The sequence below is a fragment of the Myotis myotis genome, unplaced genomic scaffold, assembly GCF_014108235.1.
Source record: "Myotis myotis isolate mMyoMyo1 unplaced genomic scaffold, mMyoMyo1.p scaffold_m19_p_3, whole genome shotgun sequence".
Classification (NCBI taxonomy): Eukaryota; Metazoa; Chordata; class Mammalia; order Chiroptera; family Vespertilionidae; genus Myotis; species Myotis myotis.
The window spans coordinates 198,010,753-198,036,753 of NW_023416335.1; the positions used below are offsets into that span (position 1 = coordinate 198,010,753).

General features: G+C 41.9%; 1 protein-coding gene across 1 annotated transcript in view; it reads left to right on the forward strand.

Annotated features, from left to right (window-relative positions):
- SLC17A8 (solute carrier family 17 member 8) overlaps window positions 1-23,235 on the forward strand; it is a 31,067-nt gene extending 7,832 nt beyond the window's left edge. The window contains exons 3-12 of the mRNA XM_036299960.1: window positions 3,968-4,086; window positions 6,970-7,084; window positions 8,780-8,867; window positions 11,704-11,790; window positions 12,091-12,230; window positions 12,677-12,826; window positions 14,303-14,435; window positions 16,543-16,653; window positions 20,577-20,704; window positions 22,689-23,235. Coding sequence (XP_036155853.1) covers window positions 3,968-4,086; window positions 6,970-7,084; window positions 8,780-8,867; window positions 11,704-11,790; window positions 12,091-12,230; window positions 12,677-12,826; window positions 14,303-14,435; window positions 16,543-16,653; window positions 20,577-20,704; window positions 22,689-23,033 — 1,416 coding nt within the window. The 3' untranslated portion in view covers window positions 23,034-23,235. The remainder of the gene's footprint in view (window positions 1-3,967; window positions 4,087-6,969; window positions 7,085-8,779; window positions 8,868-11,703; window positions 11,791-12,090; window positions 12,231-12,676; window positions 12,827-14,302; window positions 14,436-16,542; window positions 16,654-20,576; window positions 20,705-22,688) is intronic.
- Window positions 23,236-26,001: the final 2,766 nt, after the last annotated feature.

The following is a 26,001-nucleotide window of genomic DNA, read 5'->3' on the forward strand; positions in this document are numbered from 1 at the left end:
CCTTTGATGTCACAGCTGAACCTGTTCTAAAGGATATCCTTGTTTATTTTCACTGGGGGGTGGAGGCGGGCAGTCGAGGTGTAGAGAGCATGTCATACATCTTTAAAATAAAGAGTAATGAACATTGGTGAGCTTTCAGATGTGTATTGCATGCATTCTCCCAGCCTTTTGTGAGCAAGGCCAGCTAATTAAACCCTGTGTGCTGAGGCCCAGATCACAATGCGAGGCTGGTGTCCCTTTGCTGCCTGAGACGATATGCCTAGGTCAGCAGAGCCCGCTGTGAGGCACGTGGAAAAGGCATTTTGATAAACCCGAGGACCAGTGCTGGTGTCCAGTGCTGGTGTGTGCTCTGTAGTTTCTATGGTTTTGCCCTCCAGAGCAGCGGTTCTCAACCTGTGGGTCGCGACCCCTTTGGGGGTCAAACGACCCTTTCACAGGGGTCGCCTAAGACCATTGGAAAACACATATAATTACATATTGTTTTTGTGATTAATCACTATGCTTTAATTATGTTCAATTTTTAAAAAATATATTTTATTGATTTTTTTACAAGAGAGGAAAGGAGAGGGATAGAGAGTTAGAAACGTCGATGAGAGAGAAACATCGATCAGCTGCCTCCTGCACACTCCCCACTGGGGATGTGCCTGCAACCAAGGTACATGCCCTTGACCGGAATCGAACCTGGGACCCTTCAGTCCGCAGGCCGAGGCTCTATCCACTGAGCCAAACCGGTTAGGGCGATTATGTTCAATCTGTAACAATTAAAATACATCCTGCATGTCAGATATTTACATTATGATTCATAACAGTAGCAAAATTACAGTTATGAAGTAGCAACGAAAATAATTTTATGGTTGGGGGTGACCACAACATGAGGAACTATATTAAAAGGTTCACGGCATTAGGAAGGTTGAGAACCACTGCTCTAGAGTCTTAGAGAAACTGATTAAGATCTAAAATATACTTGACGTCATTTCACTGGCTGCGAAAGTAGAAGTTGAGTGGCATTTCGAAGCTCTAACCAACTCTCATCTGTAGTAGGCCGTTTTTCTCTTATCCAAACAGAACAGAACTTAGATATCAGCTCATTGTTCAACCTGATGCCAAAGCCACTCCACTAATTGTATTAATAAAGGCCATGGATGGCTGGTAATTTTGTTTGTTTGATTTTTCCTTTTAGGGGGGGAAATCTAGATATTTTGCACAGAGATCACTTTAAATCCTCATTTTCAAAAACGTGAGAGACTTAAGCAGTATGAACAGATAGGTCTTGCAAATACGTGGTATATATTCCACTGCTGGTATAAAAGGTCATTTTAGCTGATGTGTGAATAATCATTCGCAGTTCCAAAATTATGAGTTTTAAAGTGTGTGAATCTAGTATATGGTAGGCAATAAATGGCGGAAGCTTGAGAAATGACGATTATTTCTCATTACCCTCAGGAAAAGTCTAGATGCCTTCCCATGAATCATGAGCTCTGTAAGGTTTAGAGCAATGGTTCTCAACCTTCTGGCCCTTTAAATACAGTTCCTCATGTTGTGACCCCAACCATAAAATTATTTTCGTTGCTACTTCATAACTGTAATGTTGCTACTGTTATGAATCATAATGTAAATATCTGATATGCAGGATGGTCTTAGGCGACCCCTGTGAAAGGGTCGTTCGACCGCCAAAGGGGTCGCGGCCCACAGGTTGAGAACCGCTGGTTTAGAGGCTGGACTTTGGAACTGGCCAGACCAGGTTTCAAACTTGACTCTTGTTTATTAGCTCCGAGGCCTTGAGCAAGTTGCCCTTGTGTCCTGGTAAGGGTTTGCTGGTTACAAAAGAATAGAAATTCAGTGAAACCGGTTCGAGTCAAAAAGGGAATTATGAGAGGCTATCAGGGATCTCATGAAAGTGGAGGGCAGAGAGCAGAGCTGCTGTGTAAGTTTGTCGGGTCTGTGCCCTGGACAGGGGGTCACCCTGCGGGGGGACTGAAATCCAGGCTGTTCTCCACTGTGAGGAGGAAAGGAGTCTTTATGTGATTGTTTCCAAGGCGTGAACAGAGGCCCCGCCAGGAAGCAGAGCGGAGCTGGCCCTCCTGGGAGCCAGCAACCCCGTAGCTAAGGCTCCAGCGTGCTCCCTCCTCATGGTCTCTCCTCTGCTTCTCTCTGAATCTGCTCCATCCTCGGGGTCTCTCCATGGACTGTTTTCTTGCCTTTTCTATGGTTTCTCACCGCCCTCCAAAGCTGAATTCCTGAGCCTTTGCCTTGCCACGGAGGTGACTTAACTGTCCCTGACTCCAGTGGGACTTGTTTCAGTTCAGTGCTATTTAACTAGAATCTCTGGGTTCAGATTGGAGAGGGAGAGGGAGAGGGAGGGAGATAGAGGTAGAGATTAGATAGATAGAGATAGATAGATGATAGATAGATAGATAGATGATAGATAGGGAGGAAAAAAAATCACAGAGAGAAACAGAGGCTCTCTGGCTGAGTCCAGCCTTACCTGTCTCTATTCAGATGTCCTCAGCAGGGGAGAGGCACAGGGTGCTGAGAGGAGGGGAGAATCCTCTTGGAAGGAATTGGTAGATACAGAATAGTCATGGGGACGTAAAGTATGACTTAGGGAATATAGTCAATAATAATGTATTTGTCTGGCGCCAGCTGGAAATATTGAGGGGAGGGGGGCATTTTGTAAAGTATATGATTGTCTAGCCACTATTCTGTACAACTGAAATTAATACAAAATAATATTGAATGTAAACTGTAATTGAAAAAATAAAAATGTGAGCAGGAAGATAGAATTATTTGGTAACTTTCATTTCCCTTATTATGAAATGGGGATAAAAAAACCTACTTTGTAGATCAAATTTGGTACTAATATATTAAGTACCTATATTCGTTTCCTAAGACTGCCAGAATAAATGACCACAAACAGGGTGGCTTAAAACAAGGGAAATTGTTTCTCTCACAGTTGTGGAGACCAGAAGTCCAAAATCAAGGTGCCTGCAGGGCGGTGCTCCCTCCGAGGGCTCTAGGGGAGGACCCTTCCCTGCCTTTCCCAGCTTCTGGTGGCTCCAGGCATTCCTTGGCTCCGGGCAGCATCGCTCTGGTCTCTGCCTTTCTTCATATGGCCTTTTCCTACCTGTCTCAGGTCTCCTTTCTCTTTTTTTTTTTTTTTTAAATATATTTTATTGATTTTTTACAGAGAGGAAGGGAGAGAGACAGAGAGTTAGAAACATCGATGAGAGAGAAACATCGATCAGCTGCCTCCTGCACATCCCCTACTGGGGATATGCCCGCAACCCAGGTACATGCCCTTGACCGGAATCAAACCTGGGACCTTTCAGTCCGCAGGCCGACGCTCTATTCACTGAGCCAAACCGGTTTCGGCAGGTCTCCTTTCTCTTATAAGGATGCTTGTCACAGGATTTAGGGCCCAGCTGGATAATCCAGGAAAACTCATCTCCAGATCCTTGACTTTATCACGCCAGCAAAACCCTTTTCCCAATAAGACAGCATTCATAGGTCCCAGGGATTTTGTGTGTCTGCCTCTTGGGGACCATGTTTACAGCCTAACACAGTGCCTGACACAGTGCTTGGTTTATGCTAATGGTTCATACTGGGGGTTATTATGATTCTAAGGGGGCTCAGATAAATGGTATATATGCATATATATAATAATATATGATGGTATATATATTTGGTATATATAATATATATGGTATATATATGTATCTACATATATATCATATATACATATGTATAAATTCATACGGTCTCTCACTACAAGCTGAACTCCCTGAGAGTAGCTACTTTTTTGTGTGATCACTGCTATATCCTAAGCACACAAGGGCCCTCCATAAATAATTATTGAATAAGCAAAATAAAGAAGGAACTCGTGGGGTTATTATGTAGGATCCTCAGTGAAAAATGGCGGGCAAGTGTTTTCTTCCAAACCTAACTGTATCCGATTTCTCATTTTCAGGTAGCACAGTTTAACTGGGATCCAGAGACGGTGGGCTTTATCCATGGCTCTTTTTTCTGGGGTTATATTGTGACCCAAATTCCAGGTGGTTTCATTTCAAACAAGTTTGCTGCTAACAGGTAAGATAAACCGATATGACATGAGTGCTGCACAGATCATAACAGGCATTGCACTTCTACCAAGTCTGCAGAGCTGGCTCTCAATGTGGGGGTACAGAGTGAAAGACAGGAGCCATTCCAACAGAGGTGACTCACAGATATCAATCCCATATGATCCCGTTCTTCAGAATCTCTTTTTATTGAATCTCATTTATCTTGCAATACTTCAAGTGATTATGTAGTAAAAAGAATTGACTCTGAGTCACTCACTTGGTGCCCTCTACTGAGTCACCTTCCCTCCTTCTCTGGGCCTGTTTCCACACCTGTGAAATGGAGCATGGGTTAGATTGTGTTTGGGTTCCCTTTGACCCATGACATTCTGTGATCCTGTGTAAATATCGTCATGTACCCTACAGGTTTTGTCATGTGAGTAGGGACTACTAGCCTCTAGATCAGGGGTGGGCAAACTTTTTGACTCGCGGGCCACAATGGGTTCTTAAACTGGACCGGAGGGCCGGAACAAAAGCATGGATGGAGTGTTTGTGTGAACTAATATAAATTCAAAGTAAACATCATTACATAAAAGGGTACGGTCTTTTTTTTTTTTTTTAGTTTTATTCATTTCAAACGGGCCAGATCCGGCCCGCGGGCGTAGTTTGCCCACGGCTGCTCTAGATTGTAAGATGTCTTTAATGCCCTTGATATTCAATAGCAGGTGTTTGAACAACTAAAAGTAGCCAAGCCAGAATGCAGTGCCACGAGAAGCAGTGAGTTCTGTACTGGAGGGATTCCAGCAGAAGAGGATGGCCACTGGGAGGCGAGGGAGGGTGTATATGTACCAGAAAGGAGCGTACTGAATGCCCCAGGCCCTTCCAATTGTGTGTCCTGTGTGACTTCACGTACATGGATTTTGTGAAATATGCATTTTATAAAGCAGTGCATTTCAAATTCTAAAACACAACTCTTTAGATCAGTGGTTCTCAACCTTGGCTGCACATTAGAATCACCTGGGAATCTTTTTAAAATCCTGATTTCTGGGCCTCATCCTCCGGAAATTCTGTTTCTTTGTTACTAATGTTGTGGCCCCACCCCATAACAAAGAAACAGAATTTCCGGAGGATGAGGCCCAGAAATCAGGATTTTAAAAAGATTCCCAGGTGATTCTAATGTGCAGCCAAGGTTGAGAACCACTGCTTTAGATGGTAATAAAATCAATATAATAATTTACCAATGAGCATTTGAGAGAGAGAGAGAGAGAGAGGATAATTAAGTAGAAGAAAGTAGCATAAAATATCTTAGCTCATCGCACATTTAAGTTTTGGTTTTTAAAACTTGTTTTGGCTACATTGGTGTGTATGAATATGTATTAGGTTGCAGTATAAAATATATTTTGTTTTATGGGTCAAGATAAAAACAAGTTTGAAAGTCACTACCATAGACTCTAAATATATATAAGCAAGACTGTATTTACTTATGTTCTTATCTAATTTGTGTCCCTTTTTATTGTCACTTACCTATTATATTCTTTTTAAAAAGTGATAAAATATTGGCTCCTATGATCCCTGGGGTTACTGCTCATATTTCTGCCCTAAAAATAAACCATACATAATTTCCCAGCCTGTAAAACGGGCTGCAGCATCATTAACAGGTGTGAGAAAGGAAGAAACTGCTGTCTGCTTTCTTCCACGCTGGTCAAGGCAGGGAGGAGAAGGCAAGTGGCACAGGGCAGAGTCGGGGGCTGAGACAGGTACACAGCCGGTCTTGTGCTTGGCTGGTCCCAGGTCAGGGCATGCTTCTCAGATCGTCTGTATCCCCTCCTGGTAACGTGAGAGCAGAATTGTGCAGCAGGAGACACCATCCAAATGTGCACAAGTCACCAGCTATTGGTCAGAATGGGTCCGCTGTGTGGAACCAAGCAGAGTGGTGGGTCTCCAGCAAGCCCACCACATGCGGGTCAGTCTCCAGCATCAGGACCTTATCCAGGCAGGACATCCTTGTGTTGCTAAACACATGCCCCTGATTGGTCCGGGGATTGGAGCTTGGGAATCAAAGCGGCCCAGTGCCAGGGTTCTTGTTCCAGCATCTAGAAGGGTTCGGCAATCTGGAGAAAGCTGTGCGTAGATTAAATAGGAGTCCAGAGGCGAAGCATAATTTTGAAAGGCAGTTGGGGGTCAGAGGAGCCTAGTTTAAAGGAAACTAAGATCTAAGACAGTGATGGTGAACCTATGATGCGTGTGTCAGAGGTGACACTCATTTTTTTGGTTGATTTTTCTTTGTTAAATGGCATTTAAATATATAAAATAAATATCAAAAATATACATCTTTGTTTTACTATGGTTGCAAATATCAAAAAATTTCTATATGTGACACGGCACCAGAGTTAAGTTAGGGTTTTTCAAAGTGCTGACATGCCGAGCTCAAAAGGTTCGCCATCACTGATCTAAGATCTCCTCGTCTCAGGATCCCATGCTTTTTATTAACATAAATTGTCCTCAGGTGAGGCAGAGATATACACTTCAAAGGGTCAGGGTTTCGAACAGAGTCCATTGTCAGAATGGAAGAATTAGCCTACGGCTGTTCAGGTGTTTGGCCAGTAGGAGGCAATAACATGTAGATTAAGATGCCCTGTGCTGTCTTGGCAGCCAACAACCAATGTAATGTATCCTATTCAGGTTTGGGGAAATGCCATCAGCCATTCCCAGATTCAACCCTGCTGTCATGCTGGAATTGGCTTCTGGCAGCCCAGCAGTCTAGTTTGGGACACACTAGACTGTAACACATCTATTTTTCCTTCTGTTAATTCCCATAGTGGTCCTCCATGAACTGATTTTTCGTTTCTGATGTTTAACTAAAGTGCCACATCCATGCGCAGGCCTGCCCAGTAACAGTGTTTTGGTCCCTCAGGGTCTTTGGAGCCGCCATCTTCCTAACGTCCACCTTGAACATGTTCATTCCTTCTGCAGCCAGAGTGCATTACGGCTGCGTCATGTGTGTCAGGATTTTGCAAGGTCTAGTGGAGGTAGGAGATTCTTCCCCTCACAGTTTTCAATGTTTTGCTGGAGACAACATGGTCCTTTAGGAAAATCAGCTTCTGAAGGAAACTCCCTCTACTCAGTTTTCCTGTCTTCCACCTTGTTTTGCTGTCTCAACTCACTGATTATGACTACCATTATGAACACTTTCATTTAAACACAATAAACAACCATTTCCTAGAGTGTGGAATTTTAGATGAGTAAGGAATGATCCTGGAGATAACCTGATCCAACCCTAAATATAGCAAGGGCTCTTCCCACTGATGCAATTTAAGTGGATTTATTAATAAATCTGTAAAGTTTTAAGAGTGTATCTTACAAAGAGATTTAACTTGATGAAGGAAGTAGCATGATATAGCCAGAAGACTTGGCCAACTCCTCAATTCTGCCATTATAGTGCAAAGGTAGCTGGAGCCAATGTTAACAAATGTTCCAAAAAACATAAAAACAAAGGACCTCATCATAACAATTCTCTTTTAAAAAAAATTTAAATTCTTTATTGTTTAATGTATTACATAAGTCTCCTTTTTCCCCCATTGACCTCTCCCCAGCCACCTCCCCCAGCACATCCCTACCCGCTCTGTGTCCATTGGTTATGCTCATATGCATGCATAGAAGTCCTTTGGTTGATCACTTACCCCCCCCCCCCCACCTTCCCTCATAGGTTGGACAGTACATAACAATTCTTTGAAATCAGGAGTATGAAGTGCTAGTTACTTATTTTCTGAGGCGTATTAGAATATACATATGCCACAATTATATTAAAAAATGTAGGTTGTTGTAGCACTAGCTCCACTAGTCCTAACTCTAGTCTTACTAGAAGGATATATACCACATTTCCAAAAATACTGGTTTGATGGGAAGAACATAATATTACAGCCATGAAGACTACAGTCTATTTACTTAATGGTTCTGAGCCTCAGATTCGGTATCTTGAAATGAGAGGATGTACCAGGTGATTACGGAAGTCCTTTTCTTCTTTCTTTCTTTCTTTCTTTCTTTCTTTCTTTCTTTCTTTCTCTTTTCTTTCTTTTTTTTTAAAGATTTGAGAGTAATCAAACATCATAGGTGGTAGTTAAAGCCATGGAAAAGTAGTTGTTTTTTTTTAAGGAGACTTTTTAAAAAAAATTGATTTGAGAGATAGAGAGAGACATTGATTTGTTGTTCCACTTATTTATACATTCGTTATCTCTTTCTTGTATGTGCCCTGATGGGGATCAAATCTGCAATCTTGGCATATTGGGGACGATGCTCTAACCAACTGAGCTACCTGTCCAGGGCTCAGAAGTTCCTTTCTTCCTTCCTTCCTTCCTTCCTTCCTTCCTTCCTTCCTTCCTTCCTTCCTTCCTTCCTTCCTTCCTTCCTCTCTTTTCTTTCTTTCTTTCTTTCTTTCTTTCTTTCTTTCTTTCTTTCTTTCTTTCTTTCTTTCTGTCAAGTCCCTTTTTATAGTGATATTTTGTATAATATGAAATATAAAGACCTCCTCCCCCATTCTCCACCATGCTTACCTTTGAATTGGTATTCAGATCTGTGCTGTCAGTCAGATAGCTGACACATGCTATTTGGTGTCTATGAATTGGGCTTTTATATTGTAGCCATTATTAAAGAATCAGGATCCATATTTTAAAGACAAACAGAAACTGGAGTCAAATCAAATAAACTATTTTCAACCATTTTGGCAGGGTGTGACCTACCCAGCCTGCCACGGGATGTGGAGTAAGTGGGCGCCACCTTTGGAGAGAAGCCGACTGGCCACGACCTCTTTTTGTGGTAAGTGTGTTAGGATCATAAGTTCCTTTTAGGTATCAATCAATACAGTTGTGAAATATATAATATATATATATATATATATATATATATATATATATATATATATATATACATATTTAGCAGGGGAGGGCCTAGGAAAACAAAAATGCCTTAGGCGGCAAAAGTCACAATGGGGCCTGGGCAGAATTAGGATCAGAATTTTTCAAGCTAACGTGCCTTTCCTAAGAGAAGCTGACCTGTGCTTATGCTAAAGGAGAAATAAAGCTTCCTCTTTATTTCTGTGAATATTTGTATTTCTCCCTCGTTCTTCCTCTTTACCTCCTTCAATCATCATCATCATCCCTGGCAGTCAGTGTGACATACTCACCAATGGGCCCATTTTGTGCCCAGTTTGGAACTGCAGGCACCACTGAGATGTCCTGTCATCTTTAGCTTCTCTTGTCTTCAGAAACCACTTCTGTCCTCTTGTTTGCCATCCAAGATCATTTCTACCCACACTGCTGACCTTATACTAACTCTAGTAGAATATACTGCCCCAGCCAATCTTGTGAATTGTCAGGTCCTGGACCTAATTTTCCTTGGATGGTTTACTTATGAGGCTTTGCATTTTGATTTGCCAGCAAAACAGGTATGACTAGTGCCACTCCTCATGCTTGGTGTCTATCAGAAGAGGTTTGACTCTCACAGGAAGGTAGGTGATCAAAGTCACAGGCTTTACTACCTTTCCAGCTAAGGTGTGGCCCTGGTTTCGAAGAACGGCCAAGGCAAAATGCCATTAGAAGGAGACCCAGGCTTGGGGTCTAAAAGGTGCTTATACTTAAAAAATATTGGAGTTAGAAGGGACTTTAGAAAACATCTAATTGCAGCCATTGTTAGAGAGGAAACAAAGGGTGAGGAAGGAAAAAAATATAAATTTTTACAACTAGTGAGGACAGAACTGGGGACCCTCCCACACCCAAGGCAGCCATTCCCCACTCTCCACGCCATTCAGCAAGCATTCGAGGGCTGCTCTGTCCTCTGTGGTGAGCGCACCGATGGGTCGAGGCATAGCCAGCTCCCCTGCAATAAGGGTAAAGTGCCTATTGGGGTGTGCTAGGGGCTGTGGGTCAGTGTGATAGGAGCTTACATGCAGCCATGTCCGGAAGGATGAGGGAGAGTTTGTTTAGTAGACAGGGAAGAAAAACAGCTTCAAGTTATAAAATTCCCTGGATGAAATAATGCTTCTTACGATGAGGAATTACAGGGCATTTCTGAGTGGGGGAGGCAGGCCTGAATTATTAAGTAACTCAGGGTAAAGGCTTTGGATTCCGACAGACCTGGGTTGCTGTCACTGACACCTGTGCAACCTCACGCAACCTCCCTCCCTCCTCCAGCCTTAGTTTCCTTCTTGTAAAATGGGGGCGATATTGGTTCCACCTTTGTCGGGTTGAAAAGAGGGTTAAATAAAATCACGGGTTCAGAATACTGAGCATCTCGCTGGGCACACAGACAGCACCCAATGCATCTTAGTTGCTGGTCATCCCCTGACCCTCCCTGTCCGGGCATTTCTCTGCATCAGCTACATAGGAGCCTCCACCCGTACTCCCAGGGTATTGGGCCTTTTCCACACACACAGCGGAGTCACGTGCAGCTCTTTCTGGGATGCCCAGGGATGCTTCCCTTATTGCTTTGAGGAAGTCCGAGGCAAAAGAAAAAAGTGTGCTGTCATGCTGTACACGACAGAGCAGTTTTACTTGGTGTTAATGCAGCACTACGACTTACCAAGCATCTCCATGCACATGGTTCATTTTCTCCCCAAGTCAGCTGCGTGATGTAGAGATTTCGCCCATCTTCTGTCTGAGGAAAATGGCTCAGAGGGATGGAGAGACCTCCTCAGTGCCATGATGTCCAGATCTGGGATTCGGGGTTGGGCCTTTCACAACCAGCCTGGCCCAGCTTGGAAAGATGGGATTTCACCTCCTCCTCCTAAACCCCCATCGCCTGAGGTCTTCCTCAGCATTGCCCTCTGGGATACAGAATTGCCTTTCGCTGCTCACTTCTTCTGAAGCAAGATATTTTTTCATTCACGACCCAGAGGGAATTTCAGATAGCTATTTCTTTTATTCAGTTAATATTTATTGGGAGTTTGCAGGGCTCATGTTTCTCCAGCAGATGTTAGGGAGCTGCAGGAGATAGCGGAAGCCAGGGCACTGCCTCTGCCCTCATTATCTTGTCTAGACAAGATAAACATCCACACACAGGTAAGTATTTACCAGGTGAAGGATTTACAGAGTAAGAAATAAACCTAAAAATTGACTCATCCAGGAGGTGGGTGGAGACAGCATCCATGCTGCTCATCCTGCCATTAAACTGTTTCCTGATTTTTTAAAAAAATTAAGACTCTAAAAAATCATGATCCTTGAGTAGTTTGCGGTCCCTTATTTAAAGACCTAGTTGATAATCTTTCTCAACTGTGAGCTCTGGAAGGCAGATCCATGTTTCTTCGCTTGCTTTCTTCAGCACCCAATATTACGCCTGGTTGAATTTTTCTTAAGTTCCCTCAGATTTTTTTCTCATCTTTTTATTCCATCCTGTCATCAGTTTCACATTGCTGTGCTTGAGCATTCTTTATCTAATTTCTCCATGGTACCTGGGTGAAGTTCAAGGGCATCCTTGTGGCCTTTCTCTCCTGGAAGCCCTGGGCTAAGGCACACTGGGAGTTGCCTGTCCCTCTGCACAGAGGCCTTCTGACTCCTGCTCAGTTTGGTTCATCCTCAACCCAACCACATGAACTCCAAAAGGGTTGAGAGGGCTTGCATGAGATCGCTAAGTATCCTTCCACCTTTTCTTGTTCTAGGTTCCTATGCGGGGGCAGTGATCGCCATGCCCCTGGCGGGGGTGTTGGTACAGTACATTGGCTGGGCCTCCGTCTTTTATATTTATGGTGAGTGACTTGACTTCATGAGTTCCTATGGGTGACTCATAGAGATGTGTAATGGGATAGACTGAGAGTTTACGATATGATATCAAGGAATACTTGACTACCTAGGATTCATTTAACATTTATAGTAAATCTGAGTTTCTTTCTTCAAATACTAGTGAATAACAACAAAATACTTACTCCTAGCTGAACATAATACTGTTTGGGAATATTTTGAAAATGGGAAAATTTAGAGATGGAAGAGAATGAGACCATATCATCAAACCTTTGGTTTTTTTTAACTGTTTTAACCTTTTGTTTTAGGTATGTTTGGCATTATTTGGTACATGTTTTGGCTGTTGCAGGCCTATGAGTGCCCGGCAGCTCACCCAACAATATCCCAGGAGGAGAGAACCTACATAGAGACAAGTATTGGAGAAGGAGCCAACGTGGTTAGCCTAAGTGTAAGTCTCGATGGATAGATGAAGACTTGCCTCTCTCTTCTCTATGAGTATTTCTCTTAGTGATTGTGTTGTCCTTTTAAGAAAAATAACATATCAACTGATGGTTTCTCGGTGGTGGGGGGTGGGGGTTTGAGGGACTGGATGGAAAAGATGAAGGGATTAAAAAGTACAAATTGGTAGTTACAAAATAGTCATGGGGATGTAAAATACAGCATAGAAAATATAGTCAATAATATTGTAATAATTAGGTATGGTGCTGGTTGGGTACTAGACTTATTAGGGGAGCACTTTGCAAATTATATAAATGTCTAACTCTTATGCTGTATCCATGAAACCAATATAATATAATATTGAATATCAGCTGTAATTGATAAATAAAAGAAGAAAAGTGACATGTCAATATATTTCCCTAAATATAAAAATCTCATGGTATTTTTACTCTCTAGAAATTTAATACACCATGGAAAAAATTTTTCACATCATTGCCGGTGTATGCAATCATTGTGGCAAATTTTTGCAGAAGCTGGACCTTTTATTTGCTGTTAATAAGTCAGCCTGCTTATTTTGAAGAGGTCTTTGGATTTGCAATAAGTAAGGTAAACACATAGATGCTTCAAATGTTCTCGAACTTTAAATCTCTTGCTTCTACTGAGAAAATCTTTGCATGGTAAAGTAATTAAATTGCTTATCATAATTTATAACAGTTGTATGATACCTACTGCCCTGGAAGTCAGACAAGTCATACATTCTGTGCATCGTATACATAGTTATTTAATTTCTTCATAGCTAGGATCAGAGCTGTGGCAAGCTGCTTTTAAAGCTTATTTTGCAGACCATTCCTATCTCCATTATGGTGGTTATGATAATAATGACCAAGGCCTTGTTTACAAGCTGTTTTAAATGTTTCCCAGTCATTAGGTTGCCTGTATTTCATGGAGGAAGGGTATGAATGGTGAAACTTAAACCATCATCATAAAAGAATTGTTATAATACTAGTATATGGTGATGGGAGAACATTTGACTGTGCAATATACAGATCTTGTAATATAGAAATCTACACCTGAAAACTATCTATACCAATAAAAGGGAAATATGCTAATTAGGGCGGATGTCTTCCAGACAACCTTCCAGACATCCTTTGGACAAAGATGCAGTGGCTGTGAGAGCCGAGGCTCAGGCAGCCATGGGCAGCTGCGAAGGGCCCAGGCTCAGGCTGGCAATGGCAGCAGCAGCAGGGTAATGGGGGTGGCACCTTCCCCTAATCTGCCAGGTTGCTTCCTGCAGAGGGAGGCAGAGGCAGTTAGGGGTGATCAGGCCTGCAGGGGGGCAAGGTAGGAGTGATCAGGCTGGCAGGGGAGCAAGTTAGGATCAATTAGGCCGGCAGGGGGGCAAGATAGGGGTGATCAGGCCAGCAGGGGAGAAAGTTAGGGGCAATCAGGCTGGCAGGCAGAGAGGGGTTAAGGGTGATTAGGCAGGCAGGCAGGTGAGCGGTTAGGAGCCAGCAGTCCCAGATTGCGAGAGGGAAGTCCAATTGCCAGTTTAGGCCCCCCCCCCCTTGCACAAATTTCATGCACCGGGCCTCTAGTATGATCATATTAACCTAAGTCACCCCAATAAATTTAATAAAAAGGGAAAAAAAGGAATTAAGCCCCCTTCCTACAAGGGAAGAACAGCAGCCTAGTAGGGATAGATGTCTGTGTAGCTTCAGGTACTGTCTGAGGTGACCAGGGAAGAGCTAAGTAGGTGCCATCATGAACATTCACTCTGTGTCAAGTGTTTAACTACCATATACCAGGCCTTATGCTGGGTGGTGGGGTCTCTATGATGTATAACAGTCACTTCTGCCCTTAGGAGCTTCCAATCTGCTAGAGGAGACAATTAGGCCTACTCTTATCATCATTCACTCATTCATTGTTTATTTATTTCAGAATTCAGGCCTACCTGGGTCCCATTTAAGCAGATGATTAAATTTAGTGGTGATGGTGGTAGGCAGGGTAGCTGGTGGGAACAGGGAATCAGTACATCTGAAGAAAGCAGCTAAAAATAGCTCATTGGTTTTCTTTTCCATCCAGGTGGGGCTCTTGTCGGCACTCCCACACATGGTTATGACCATCATTGTGCCTGTTGGAGGACAACTGGCAGATTATTTAAGAAGCAGACAAATTCTGACCACAACTGCTGTCAGAAAAATCATGAACTGCGGAGGTACTATGGATTTCATAAGCAGTTTAAGCAGCTTTTCTAGAAAGAGATGACATTGAACTGCAGAGTATATCTTGGAGGTTATGTTTAATCACTGGAAAGGATGTTAAAAGTCCCTAAGTCCATACAGTACCTTTCCTGGAAAATATCACAGTTTAGTTGAGGAGGCAGAAACACAGATGAAAACTCATACCAGGCAATGTTGAAAAGTTCTATGAATAAGAAGAAGGAGGTGTCAGCTTCACTGGGGGGTGAGGGCAGGGTTGTCAGGAAAGCTTTCTAGAGGAAGTAATGTTTGAACTGGACTTTAGAGGATACCATTTCTCCAGAAAAAGAGAAATAAGTGGTGGGAGAAGAGTATCCCAGGCGAAGGAACAGTGGGTGAAAATACATATAGGCATAAACAGTGTCGCCTCTAGGAAATAGCAGGAAGCTTGGGACTACAGCAGAGGGTGCTATATGGGCTCAGTGGTGAGCTGGAAGGTGCGGGTTAGCAGAGGATGAGACAGGAACATCAGGAGGGACTAATCAAATAAGACTATACTATTACTGTGGACCCTTGACAACAGTTTTCAGTAAAGGGACAATGGTTAGACCTGTGGTTTAGAAAGAGTGATGTGGAAAATGGAACAGAGGAGGAAGGGATGGGAAGACCAGTAAAGAGGCTATTGAAGTTGTCCAGGTGAGCGGTGATGGGGCCCAGGCCTAGGACAGCAGCAGAGGAGGAGAGGGCGAGGCTGGTTTTGACAGATATTTCTGAGACTGACCCCACAGATTCTTATGGAAACGCCAAGAAAGAGGGAGATTTTGAGATTTCTGTGTTGGATTTTTGGTTACCATGTTTTGAGCCGTGCCCATGTACCAGGGACTGCGCTCACTACCTTAAACACCCAATTTCATTCAATCTTCCGATGCCCTGTAAGGTTGTGTTATCAGCTCCCTTTTTTTTTGGATAAGGAATCTGAGAGGTGAAGTCACTTGTCCAAGGTCACATAATGGGTGGTTTTGAGATGAAATCTGAACCTAGCCCTGTCTGACTCTAAGTCTGGGTTCTAAACACAGGTGGATAGAAGATTAATTTAGAGCAGAAGAAAGAGCATGGCAGTGGTGGTTTGCTTTGTTGGTTTATGAGTAAGAAATAGGAGAACAGGACTTGACTTGGGGATGCTGGCTTTGAAGGAGCCATAGACAGTCTTGTGGAGATGTCTGGAATAAGCAGTCTTGAGAATGATGTATCCTTGTCTCCCATTTCCTAGGGCATGTTTATACCGGAAATGGTACTTAAGTCACCATTCTTCTGTCTGCTGTTGGCTGAGTGTGTGTGTGTGTGTGTGTGTGTGTGTGTGTGTGTGTGTGTGTTTGGATGTCAGAGGAGCATCTTCAGAATTTCCTAGTCCTTTTTTGCTATGCTGGAGTCATTTATCCTGAATGACAAGCACAGAAAACACTTCTATCCCACTGTATTTTCTGTGCGAATATCACATGACTTTTGAGGCCCCGAGTTTGGTGAACTGAAAGGGAAGACTTTCGCTTTATGCTTTTTGTTTCAGCTATTCTCTATAGAAGGTCACTTTTGGCAATAAGTATTAAAGTGTGGTCATTTTATTTTTCTGTGAGAGGCCATAACATGTAAACAAAGGGGACTCACTCACAGTATAAAGGAGAGTTTTAGTATTAGAATTTGCAGGGGCAACTGCCCATGAAGCAACTGATGATAAACATCCCTCATCCCAGGGGCTTCATTAGAATCTGCTGGACCATTTAGTGTTCAAGGTGCACCAGGAGAATGTCAGAAGGCTCACAGAACACCTGGGCAACAGTACCATAGTCGCCTGGGCAACAGTAGCAGAGTCACCTGGGCAACAGAAGCAGAGTCACCTGGGTAACAGAAGCATAGTTACCTGGGCAACAGTAGCATAGTCACCTGGGCAACAGTAGCATAGTCATGTAGTCAAGAAACACCTGGGTAATATTTATAAGCACTGTCAGAATGTATATGCTAAACATTAGGTCCATGGAAATATTAATAGATTCTTATTTAGTAAGTTCATGATCTTAGGCTGAGTGACATGACAATGACGTTTCCCCCCCTTGGTTTTTCCATTCGCAGGTTTTGGCATGGAGGCAACCTTACTCCTGGTGGTTGGCTTTTCCCATACCAAAGGGGTGGCTATCTCCTTTCTGGTGCTGGCTGTGGGGTTTAGTGGCTTTGCTATTTCAGGTAAAGTGTCCTTCGGATGTCCAAATCTTTTCTATAGATCCAGCAAGTCTTAGGAGGAAGGAAGGAAAACTATAATGGGTCCTTTTCCTTGAGTAGGCAGGCCATTGCCAAGGAGCAGGGCTTCTGGCTAGAGAATGTCACCTATTGGCAATGACTGTGAGATCACTGAGGACTGGGCTGAGGAGCCCTGTGCAGTTAGAATTGTCCCCAGTTTCTCTATCTTGGAAAAAGACACAAAGTGCAGGCGACCCCTGAGGCATGGGCGGAGGCCCAAGCACGTGCCCTGGTTGAAGTGGCACCTTCATACTCCCAAGCCAGGTCACGCTACCTACCAGAGGCTCTTGCCACCTTTTCAACCCTCACCTCCAACTAGAGAACTGCTAACATCAGCTCGGTTGACATCTAGTCATGCAATAAGAGATTTTTAGATGCAAAGCTTCTCTAGATTTTGTCTACTCTGTGACCTTCATTTTCCAAACTAGGAAATGCAGGTGCAGAGAAGTGACTTTCAGAACAGGTTGGGACAGATAGTAAGAATAATGACGGTGACAGTGAGAGCTGATGGCGAGAGCTAATGGCGATCAAGTGCACTCTGTGTCAGACTATTCAAAGCCCTGTGTGTGCATCAATCCTTGTAATTCTCAGCTCCCTGGGGGGGCTGTCAGCACCCCCGTTTATAGGAGCAGGATGCAGTCTACTGCGTGGGAGAGGTCCTAATGCTGCCGTATCATGTCTTACAGACTTCAGAAGCTCCTATGCAAAACTGGGTGAAAAGTAAAATTCAATTGTTCTTGTGCCTTTAAAACATACCATAATACTAGAAGCCATCACTTACAGAGCACCTTACATAAATTGCTTGTGTCTTACGACATTGGGAAACAAACAGTAATATCACTGTTTTACTCATGAGGTACCTAAAGTCAGAAAAATTGGGTACTTTCCTGTGATCACACAATCGGTGGCAAAGGAAGAACTGAGGGGCGGTTCTGCCTGGCACCAGGTCTGGGCTCTTCCCAGCATTCCAGGCGGCTGGAAGGATCAGAGTGGTAACATCCCAGAACAGAAAAATATGGAACCTCTGGTTTAAACTACCCTAAAGTAGGGGCTTGACCGTATCAAAATAAGTAGATCTGGTGAATAGTTAACTTAGAGGGAAAAACGTCTACTTTAAAAGTAGCTTGCAGCTGAGAACTTGGGTTTGGAGGTATATAGACCTGGGTTTGAGACCTCTCTTTATTGCTTACTATTTATGAAAGAAAAATTTGCTAAGTTATTAAATTCTCAAGCCTCAATTTTTTCTATTAGAGATTGGAAAGATGTAATGGCAACTTCACAAGGGCTGTTGAGAGATCTCAATGAACTGATTCATGCATTTACTCACACGTCCCATGAGCCAGGCACTGTGCATTGAAAAAAAGAAATCAAAGAATCTATTCTCATAAAGTTTACATTCTAGTGGAAATAAAGCGTTAGAAGCCCTTAGCCTGGTATGGGAGGCATAACAAAATTAATACGTATTTACTATTATTGTTCAGTTATTATTCACGATGGCCCAGTCCTTCTCCCACTTCAATGTGCACACAACTCACCCTAGGATCTTGCAAAATGCAGGTTCTGATTCAGCATGTCCAGGGCGGGGCCTCAGATTCTGCATTTATAATAAGCTCCTCAGCAAAGCTGCTGCTGCTGCTGCTGCTCAGTGGTCCACACGCTGAGTAGCAAGGACAGAGCAATCCTTGCCTGACCTGACAGTGATACGATGGGAGGGGCTGTGGCCATGGGGGCGACAGTTCCTCGGGATCTACTACCTGCCAACTTCATAAGGAGTTAATAGAGAGGCCAACGAAGACCGGCACAATTTAGGAGCTGATTATAGACGAGAGAGTCAAGACAGTGACATTGAAAGCGACAAGGGGTGGGTGATGCCTGTTTTGAGAAATGTCCTACGTAGAGAAGACAGACTCTCCCAGCTTGGATGCCAACAAAAATATTTTTATATGCTACAAAAAAACACCACACACACAAAACTGAGTTTCTCAGTGATTTTTCCCCCCCTGAACACCAGGATTATGCAGCTAGAAACCTAATCTTTAATTGAACCTTACCTTTAACTGAACACAGATATCTGGGCTTTGCATTGGAATATAATGCTCAACAATCACATTAATTGCTTCTTATCTCTGGGTTCTTTTCTAATAAGTGTTTATCACATTGAAATCAACAGCAAGATTAATTAATTTTGCAGCTGTTTCATATTAGAATTGTCTGTCACATTGATCTGAAAGAGATGGCATGTTTATTACAAAAAAAAAAAGGTTTTCTCAAAAATTTTCCTGAATGGAAGTAGGAAAAAGCAACCAGCCAATGTGCCAGATTAGGACAAACAATTTTAGATCCTATTTTCAGGTTCTTTGCACAGAATAGAGAATTTAAAAGCAAAGCAATACCCAAAAAATGAATAAATAGAAATTACAACCCCCTGCTGTCATGTCATGGCTCAAATTGGCAATTAATTAAATGATGATTTATTGAGTGCCTACTGTGTGCCAGACACTTTGCCAATTCAGGTATTAAAATAGAAACAAGACAGATGGATAACCAACCAAAAAAACCATATATGTGCTAGTTTCTACATCTATGTGCCATGTAATGAACATACATTATTTAAGTGAATTCTTACAACAATTGTATAAGAATTATTATGCCAGTTTATAGATGAAGAAGTGGAATTCAGAAAGTTTAAATCCTTTGTCCAGGTTTGCATCTCAATTAAGCTATCAGAGGCAGGCCTGTCTGACTCTAAAATGCACCATTGGGCAATATTAGTAGAGTTGGTTCTTAGGGCCTGAAGCTGTCCCTTTTGCAGCCTGGCTCTTCCCCTGCCGCCACTCCTCCCCATTTCCACTCACTCTTTTCTCCTGATAAACAGGTGAATAGTGAGGTATTGGCAAGTTATTATTTTACCACTCCCTGCAGCAGCATCTTTTGATCAAAGAGAGGAGATGCCTAGCAACAACATCATAGCAGGAGTAGTACTGGTAATGGTAGTGGTAGTAGTGGTGTTAGTGGTAGTTAGTGGTGGTTAGTGTAGCAGTGGTAGTTAGTGGTGGTTAGTGGTAGTAGTGCTAGTTAGTGGTAGTATTGATAGTTGTGGTAGTGGTAGTAGTAGTTAATGGTGGTTAGTGGTGGCTTGTGGTAGTTAGCAGGGCTTAGCTTTTTGCCATGGGATATTACATACATACTTCACCTTGGTCTCATATTACAGCATCTTTATGACTTAAGTAGTAATAATACCCCATATTAGAGATGAGGTAACAAAGGTCTAAAATGACTTAAATGTTAGAAATAAGATTAAAATCTAGATTTATGGATTCGAAATCAAGTATTATACAGAAGTGTTTTGTAAATTACAGGGAATTCTGCCAATGTCTCTTCAATTGTATTACTTAAAAAGTACCTTAGCCAGTATGCCATTTGGCCACTAATAAGGCAGACTTCCCTAGGGTGGCTATAGGGAGTGAGGGGAGGGCTGGAAGGGAGGATGTTATGAGGCAGGGTTTGATTCTCATCACACCAAATGTGATTGTGTGATTGTTTACTCTGAATAAATGTGACCCAGGCTTTCTGCTTTTCAGTATTGAAAACACCATTATTTTGGAGTTCTGAACCTAAAAGGCACAGGTGCCTTAATTTTCTCTCTGGAGAGTCCATGCAGACATTGCTAATCAATCACAGCACACTTTCCTCTAGATGCAGACACAGCCTGACAGTCCTCAGCCCAGCCCTCTCTGTACAGGTACCCATTAGTCTTATGCTAGAAGAAACCACATAGATTGATGAGAGTTGGGGGGAAACTAAGTAGTTTCCAAAACGTATTTGGGATTCTGGTCTTGACTCTGATTTTGAGGTTTGCTTCACTGTAGGTTTTAATGTCAACCACCTGGACATTGCCCCCCGTTACGCCAGCATTCTCATGGGCATCTCCAATGGAGTGGGAACCCTCTCTGGAATGGTCTGTCCCCTCATTGTTGGTGCAATGACCAAACACAAGGTAATGGCCTCCTTTTGGGCTGTGAGGATCAGAGGACTGAAATATTGCACAAACTTGTGATTTCAAAGCCCTACCCCAGCCTGTAAATGTTTGTCCTTGAGCTTGGCTGAGTCATTTGAACTTATCTTATTTTTCATCTCTCTTTCTTCATCTCTTCATCTCCCCCCTTTATTTCTCCCTCCATCCCTTCCTCCCATTCTTCCTTCCCTCACCTCTCCTCCTCCTCTCCTTCCTCCTCCTTCTTTAATTTATTGTTGATTGATGGCAATGGGACTGATTAATTTTGATTCTATGTTTCAATTTCTCAACTGACAAATAAAAGGTGTGTGTGTAGTGGGGACAAGTACCATAAAGACTGTTTGGAGACAGGAAGAAACTGAGGCAATCAACTCAGGATGAATAAATTACTCAAGATTGTTTTATGATTCTAAGTAATTAAACTTTATAGCCCATTTCCATCTATTGCTTAACATGTTCCAGCATAAAAATAGTGCTGTTATATTTCCTTATTATACAGAAAATAAATAAGACATTAATGACCCGTCCTAAGAAGGGTATGGCACTCGGTCAGTACTGAGCTTTTCTGCATTTAGACCAGGGAGGAGGAGCCCAGATCCATGCAGAGTTCAGCCACAGGCCACACGGCTTCTTAATCTCTGTCACTGAAGAGGCTTCAGGATTCTGCTTTCTACAAATAAGAATTTTTGAAACTATGTTGTTTTTACCCTATTATTTTTTAAAAATAGTTCTTTGTTGCTGAAAGTATTACACATGTCCCCCTTTTCCTCCTATTGACGCCTTCTAGCCCGCCCAGGCCTTCGCCACCCTATTGTCTGTGTTCATGGGTTATGCATATTTTTTTTTTAACTTGGATTGCCTATTGCAAATACAACTTCAGAAAGTCACTCAGCTTCTGGGAGAAAAAAGCGTGGGCAATTTTTCTTATTTACTTATTTCTTTTTACTAGTAAATAGATTTTTATTGATTTCAGAGAGGAAGAGAGAGGTAGAGAGAGATAGAAACATCAATGATGAGAGAGAATCATTGATCAGCTGCCTCCTGCACGCCCCACACTGGGGATCAAGGCCACCACAACCCAGGCATGTGTCCTGACCGGGAATCAAATCGTGACTTCCTGGTCAACCCTCAACCACTGAGCCATGCCACTGGGCAATGTTCCTTATTTGTTGATAGAAAAGAAAGATGGGATTTGGAGATTATTACAGTCAGAGAATATTCGGTTTCCCTCTCTGTTAGTGAGATGATAAGATTGATAACATGCCTACGAAATCTCAGTCACTATCTTCCCTTAACTTTAAACACAAATACCCATTATTTTTGATATGGTATTTTACACAGAAAATATAATTATAAATAAGCTATTGACAGTGAAGACTGAGTATTTTCTATTTTAAAAAAATATATTTTATTAATTTTGTACAGAGAGGAAGGAAGAGGAATAGAGAGTTAGAAACATCGATCAGCTGCCTCCTGCACACCTCCTACTGGGGATGTGCCCGCAACCAAGGTACATGCCCTTGACCGGAATCGAACCCGGGACCCTTCAGTCCGCAGGCCGACGCTCTATCCACTGAGCCAAACCAGTTAGGGCAAGACTGAGTATTTTCATGGCTCAAATGGAAATTTTTTTTGAGACCTCTGATTTGAGACCTCTGATATTAAAATGGTGGGTTCCGAAAGCAAGTTTCATTTAACCTACTAGCTGAGTGGAAACCTCTTTTGTATATTCAGAGAGCTGTATTTTACATGATGCTTATTTTGTAAAGTATTGTTATAAATTAAAAAAATGCATATTCATTGTAGTCATAACCTTCATTTCTCATGCACTCATGCTTCTGACGGCTTCCCAGGAGCACAACATTGCCTTTGGGGTGACCGGTGCTTTTGTCCAGAGCATTCTGTTCATCTCTCTCTCTCTCTCTTTTTCTTGTTAAAATAATGATCAGTACTGTTTCCTGTTTAGACCCGCGAGGAATGGCAGAATGTGTTCCTCATCGCTGCCCTGGTGCACTACAGTGGCGTGGTCTTCTATGGGGTCTTTGCTTCGGGGGAGAAACAGGAGTGGGCCGACCCTGAGAACCTCTCCGAGGAGAAGTGTGGAATCATCGACCAAGATGAATTAGCTGAGGAGATAGAACTCAACCATGAGAGTCTTGCAAGTCCCAGAAAGAAGATGTCATATGGAGCCACCACCCAGAATTGTGAAATCCAGAGGAAGGAATGGAGAGGGCAGGGGGGAGTGACCCTTGATGAGGGTGAGCTGACATCGTACCAGAATGAAGAGGGAAGCTTCTCAGATACAGCCTAATGTTTGAGGGGCACTTCTGTCCTCCCCTCACCTTAGAACCAGAAAGTATCCATACCTATTGCCTTCCCCGTAGCCCAGCTTGCCGGGGGGTTAAATATGGGGACCCTGGAGGTGGGGGAGGGGGAGAGAAGATTTAATCAGCAATAGAGAAAAGAGATATTATCTTGCAATGACATTTATGGGTATGGAATGTGCGCTAAGCTGACAAAATAGGTATATTTATATATATAGGTTTTTTTTTTTTTTTTTTTTTTTTAAGGAAAATGGGCCCTTGCTGGTTTGGCTCAGTGGATAGAGCATCAACCTGAGGACTGAAGGGTCCTGGGTTTGATTCCGGTCAAGGCACATGCCCAGGCTGCAGGCTCGGTCCCCAATAGGGGGCACGCAGGAGGCAGCTGATCAATGATTCTCTCATCATTGATGTTTCTCTCTCTCTCCCTCTTCCTTACTCTCTGAAATACTAAATTTTAAAAAGGAAAAAAAAAAAGAGGAAATGGAGATATTTGGCTTGGAGGAGAGAAAACAGTAGCTGCCACTGCATTTCTGAGAGCAGCCATGCAGAGGAGGTTTCCTAACCCTGAGAAAGGCTGTGCTCAGGGAGGCCCTGTGTTGTGCCAGGTGCTTTAGAACCTCCTCATTGAATCTGCACACCCACAGTGACATACAGTTCTTATCCCCATTTTACAACTAAGGAAGCTGCAGATTGACTGGCCCAAAGTCATTCTGCCAGGGCCAGTGCTGAGGTTGGTGGGGTCCAAAATAGGTATTAGTTTTGGGGAAGAAGGTTTCACCTTAGGGTAGGAAAGACAGTTTTAATAATGAAAACAACGCAGTGGGCTGTCTTGTGCATAACTTCATCTTTTGGCTGGTGCAGGGGATGGGAAGCATTTGGGTTAATGTGGCAGAGCATTCACATGTTGGATGAAGGGCTGTGACCTAAAAAGTCAAATGATTCTGTGAATTCATAGTTTTTAAAAAAATAACAAGGGTCACAGACTATGGGAGAGATTAAAATGGTTTTAAAAAAGAAAGAAAAAGAAAAGGCTATGTAAGATAGTAAATTTCCAGGAATCTCTAATCAAAAATGGCAAAGAAGAGGTAAACAAAAGCTTGGCTATTAAATTTCAACCCTTCATAATATCAAGAATGTTGTTAAGTAATGTTCCAAATTACTTATAAATCATTAAGACATTCAGTAATTTAAAAAATCAGATCATGCATTTTATTGGGTGAAATTTTCTTGAAAAAATGTCTGTTTAAAAAAATGTATGTCTTTAGCCATTTCTGCTGGTGATATTAGAAAGTTTGACTAAGTTATACAAAATTATGATTGAGGTATTCTTAATGACTGTATTTGGAATGATATTCAGGGGAAACGATAATATGGTAGTAGTTATACAGGGAAATACTAGAATGAAAACATCTGGGACAACTAGACCTAGTGTTGAAAATTTTATATTTTATTTGCATAAGGCAATAACATGGATACTCTTCAGATATATTTTAAAATTTAATGTATTTTAAATTTTAATGTTGGCATGTAAAGAGTTGTTTGAAAATATAATTATTTTCCTGTTCATTGTTTTTGAAAATTTTATTTATACTTTCAGAAGAAAAATATAATATTGTGGAAAATACATTTGCATGTAGTTTATTATTGTAAAGTGTGTATATATATATATATATATATATATATATATATATATATTTCTGGTCCCCAATTGTACCAGCAGAGTTGAGTTAAAAAAAAGAATTGCCTAATTCTCCATTAAATAATATTCTTTATATCATTAGTATATAACTTATATTATCATCTGTCTTTAAATGTCTTTAATGAGTGAACTCATGTAAGTCCCTTAGAATAGCTTCTGGCATGTAGAAAGTGCTAAATAAACATTAGCCATCATCATTGTCATCTTTTAACCTTTTGGGAACTTTCAGTTGAAAAGAAAGCATGCTATGTTATTTTCATCCATTAGCCACAGAATTTATTGTGAAAGTCGTGCTGTTTTCTAAGTAAAAAGAAAAAGAGAGAACTTTATGGTACCCAGTGTTTTCTTTTTCTTCTGTTAATAAAGTCAAATAACTACTTAAAAAAAAACCTCATGATAATCCTTAAGGTAATATTGTAAATTGTGACACCAAGTTGTATTTGCTCCATCATTTAAAGTCACTGTCAGATGCAGAAATTTCACATTTTGGTAAATCAAAGCATTTAGGGTACCTGTAACTTGCCTTTGTAGTATTAAAAATAATGGAGCCCTGGATCATGGTGTTATAACTAAAAAGCACGTTATTTTGTTGTGAGGGGTGTTGTGAAGGTTGCCTTGAACGGATAATTATAATGAACACCAGGCAGATGCAGTTTGCAAGTCATTGTATGTTTTGGTGTAAATATCCATTTGTAGATCGGGCCTTGGAGGCAAACCATGGATTCGAGAAGGAGGAAAGGAGGCCTGTAAGGGTGCTAGATTCTTGAGGCAAAAAGGTTTAACTAGTTCTTTTTAAAGATTGAAAGTTTTGGAGACTCCTGAACACAACAAGAAAAAGAACAATTACTCAAGAAATAATGGCACATTTGTTATCCCTGCCTAGATGTTAAATTCAACAGGTAAAACTTGACATCTGCTATTTCTACTTCACACTGACTCCTCCCAACCCCAACAAACCCATTCTTCCTTTTCTGTGTTTATCTCAGGAAATTGCAGTACTCTTTTGCTGGAGTCAGAATTGTTGACTTATTTTAAAAAGTAGCCCTTTCTTTACTGCCAAGTCCATTTAATTCAATCTGCGGCTCAATGTCTTACATCAATTGTGGAAATTTTTTAACCATGGTCTCTCATGATACTGCTTTTGCTATATTCTCTCTCTATGTTCTTTCCAGGACTCCAGTTAAATGGGTGCTGGACTGTGTGTAGGATGCCGACTATCTCTTCTGTATTTTCCAGCCTTTTGCCTCTTTCTGTGT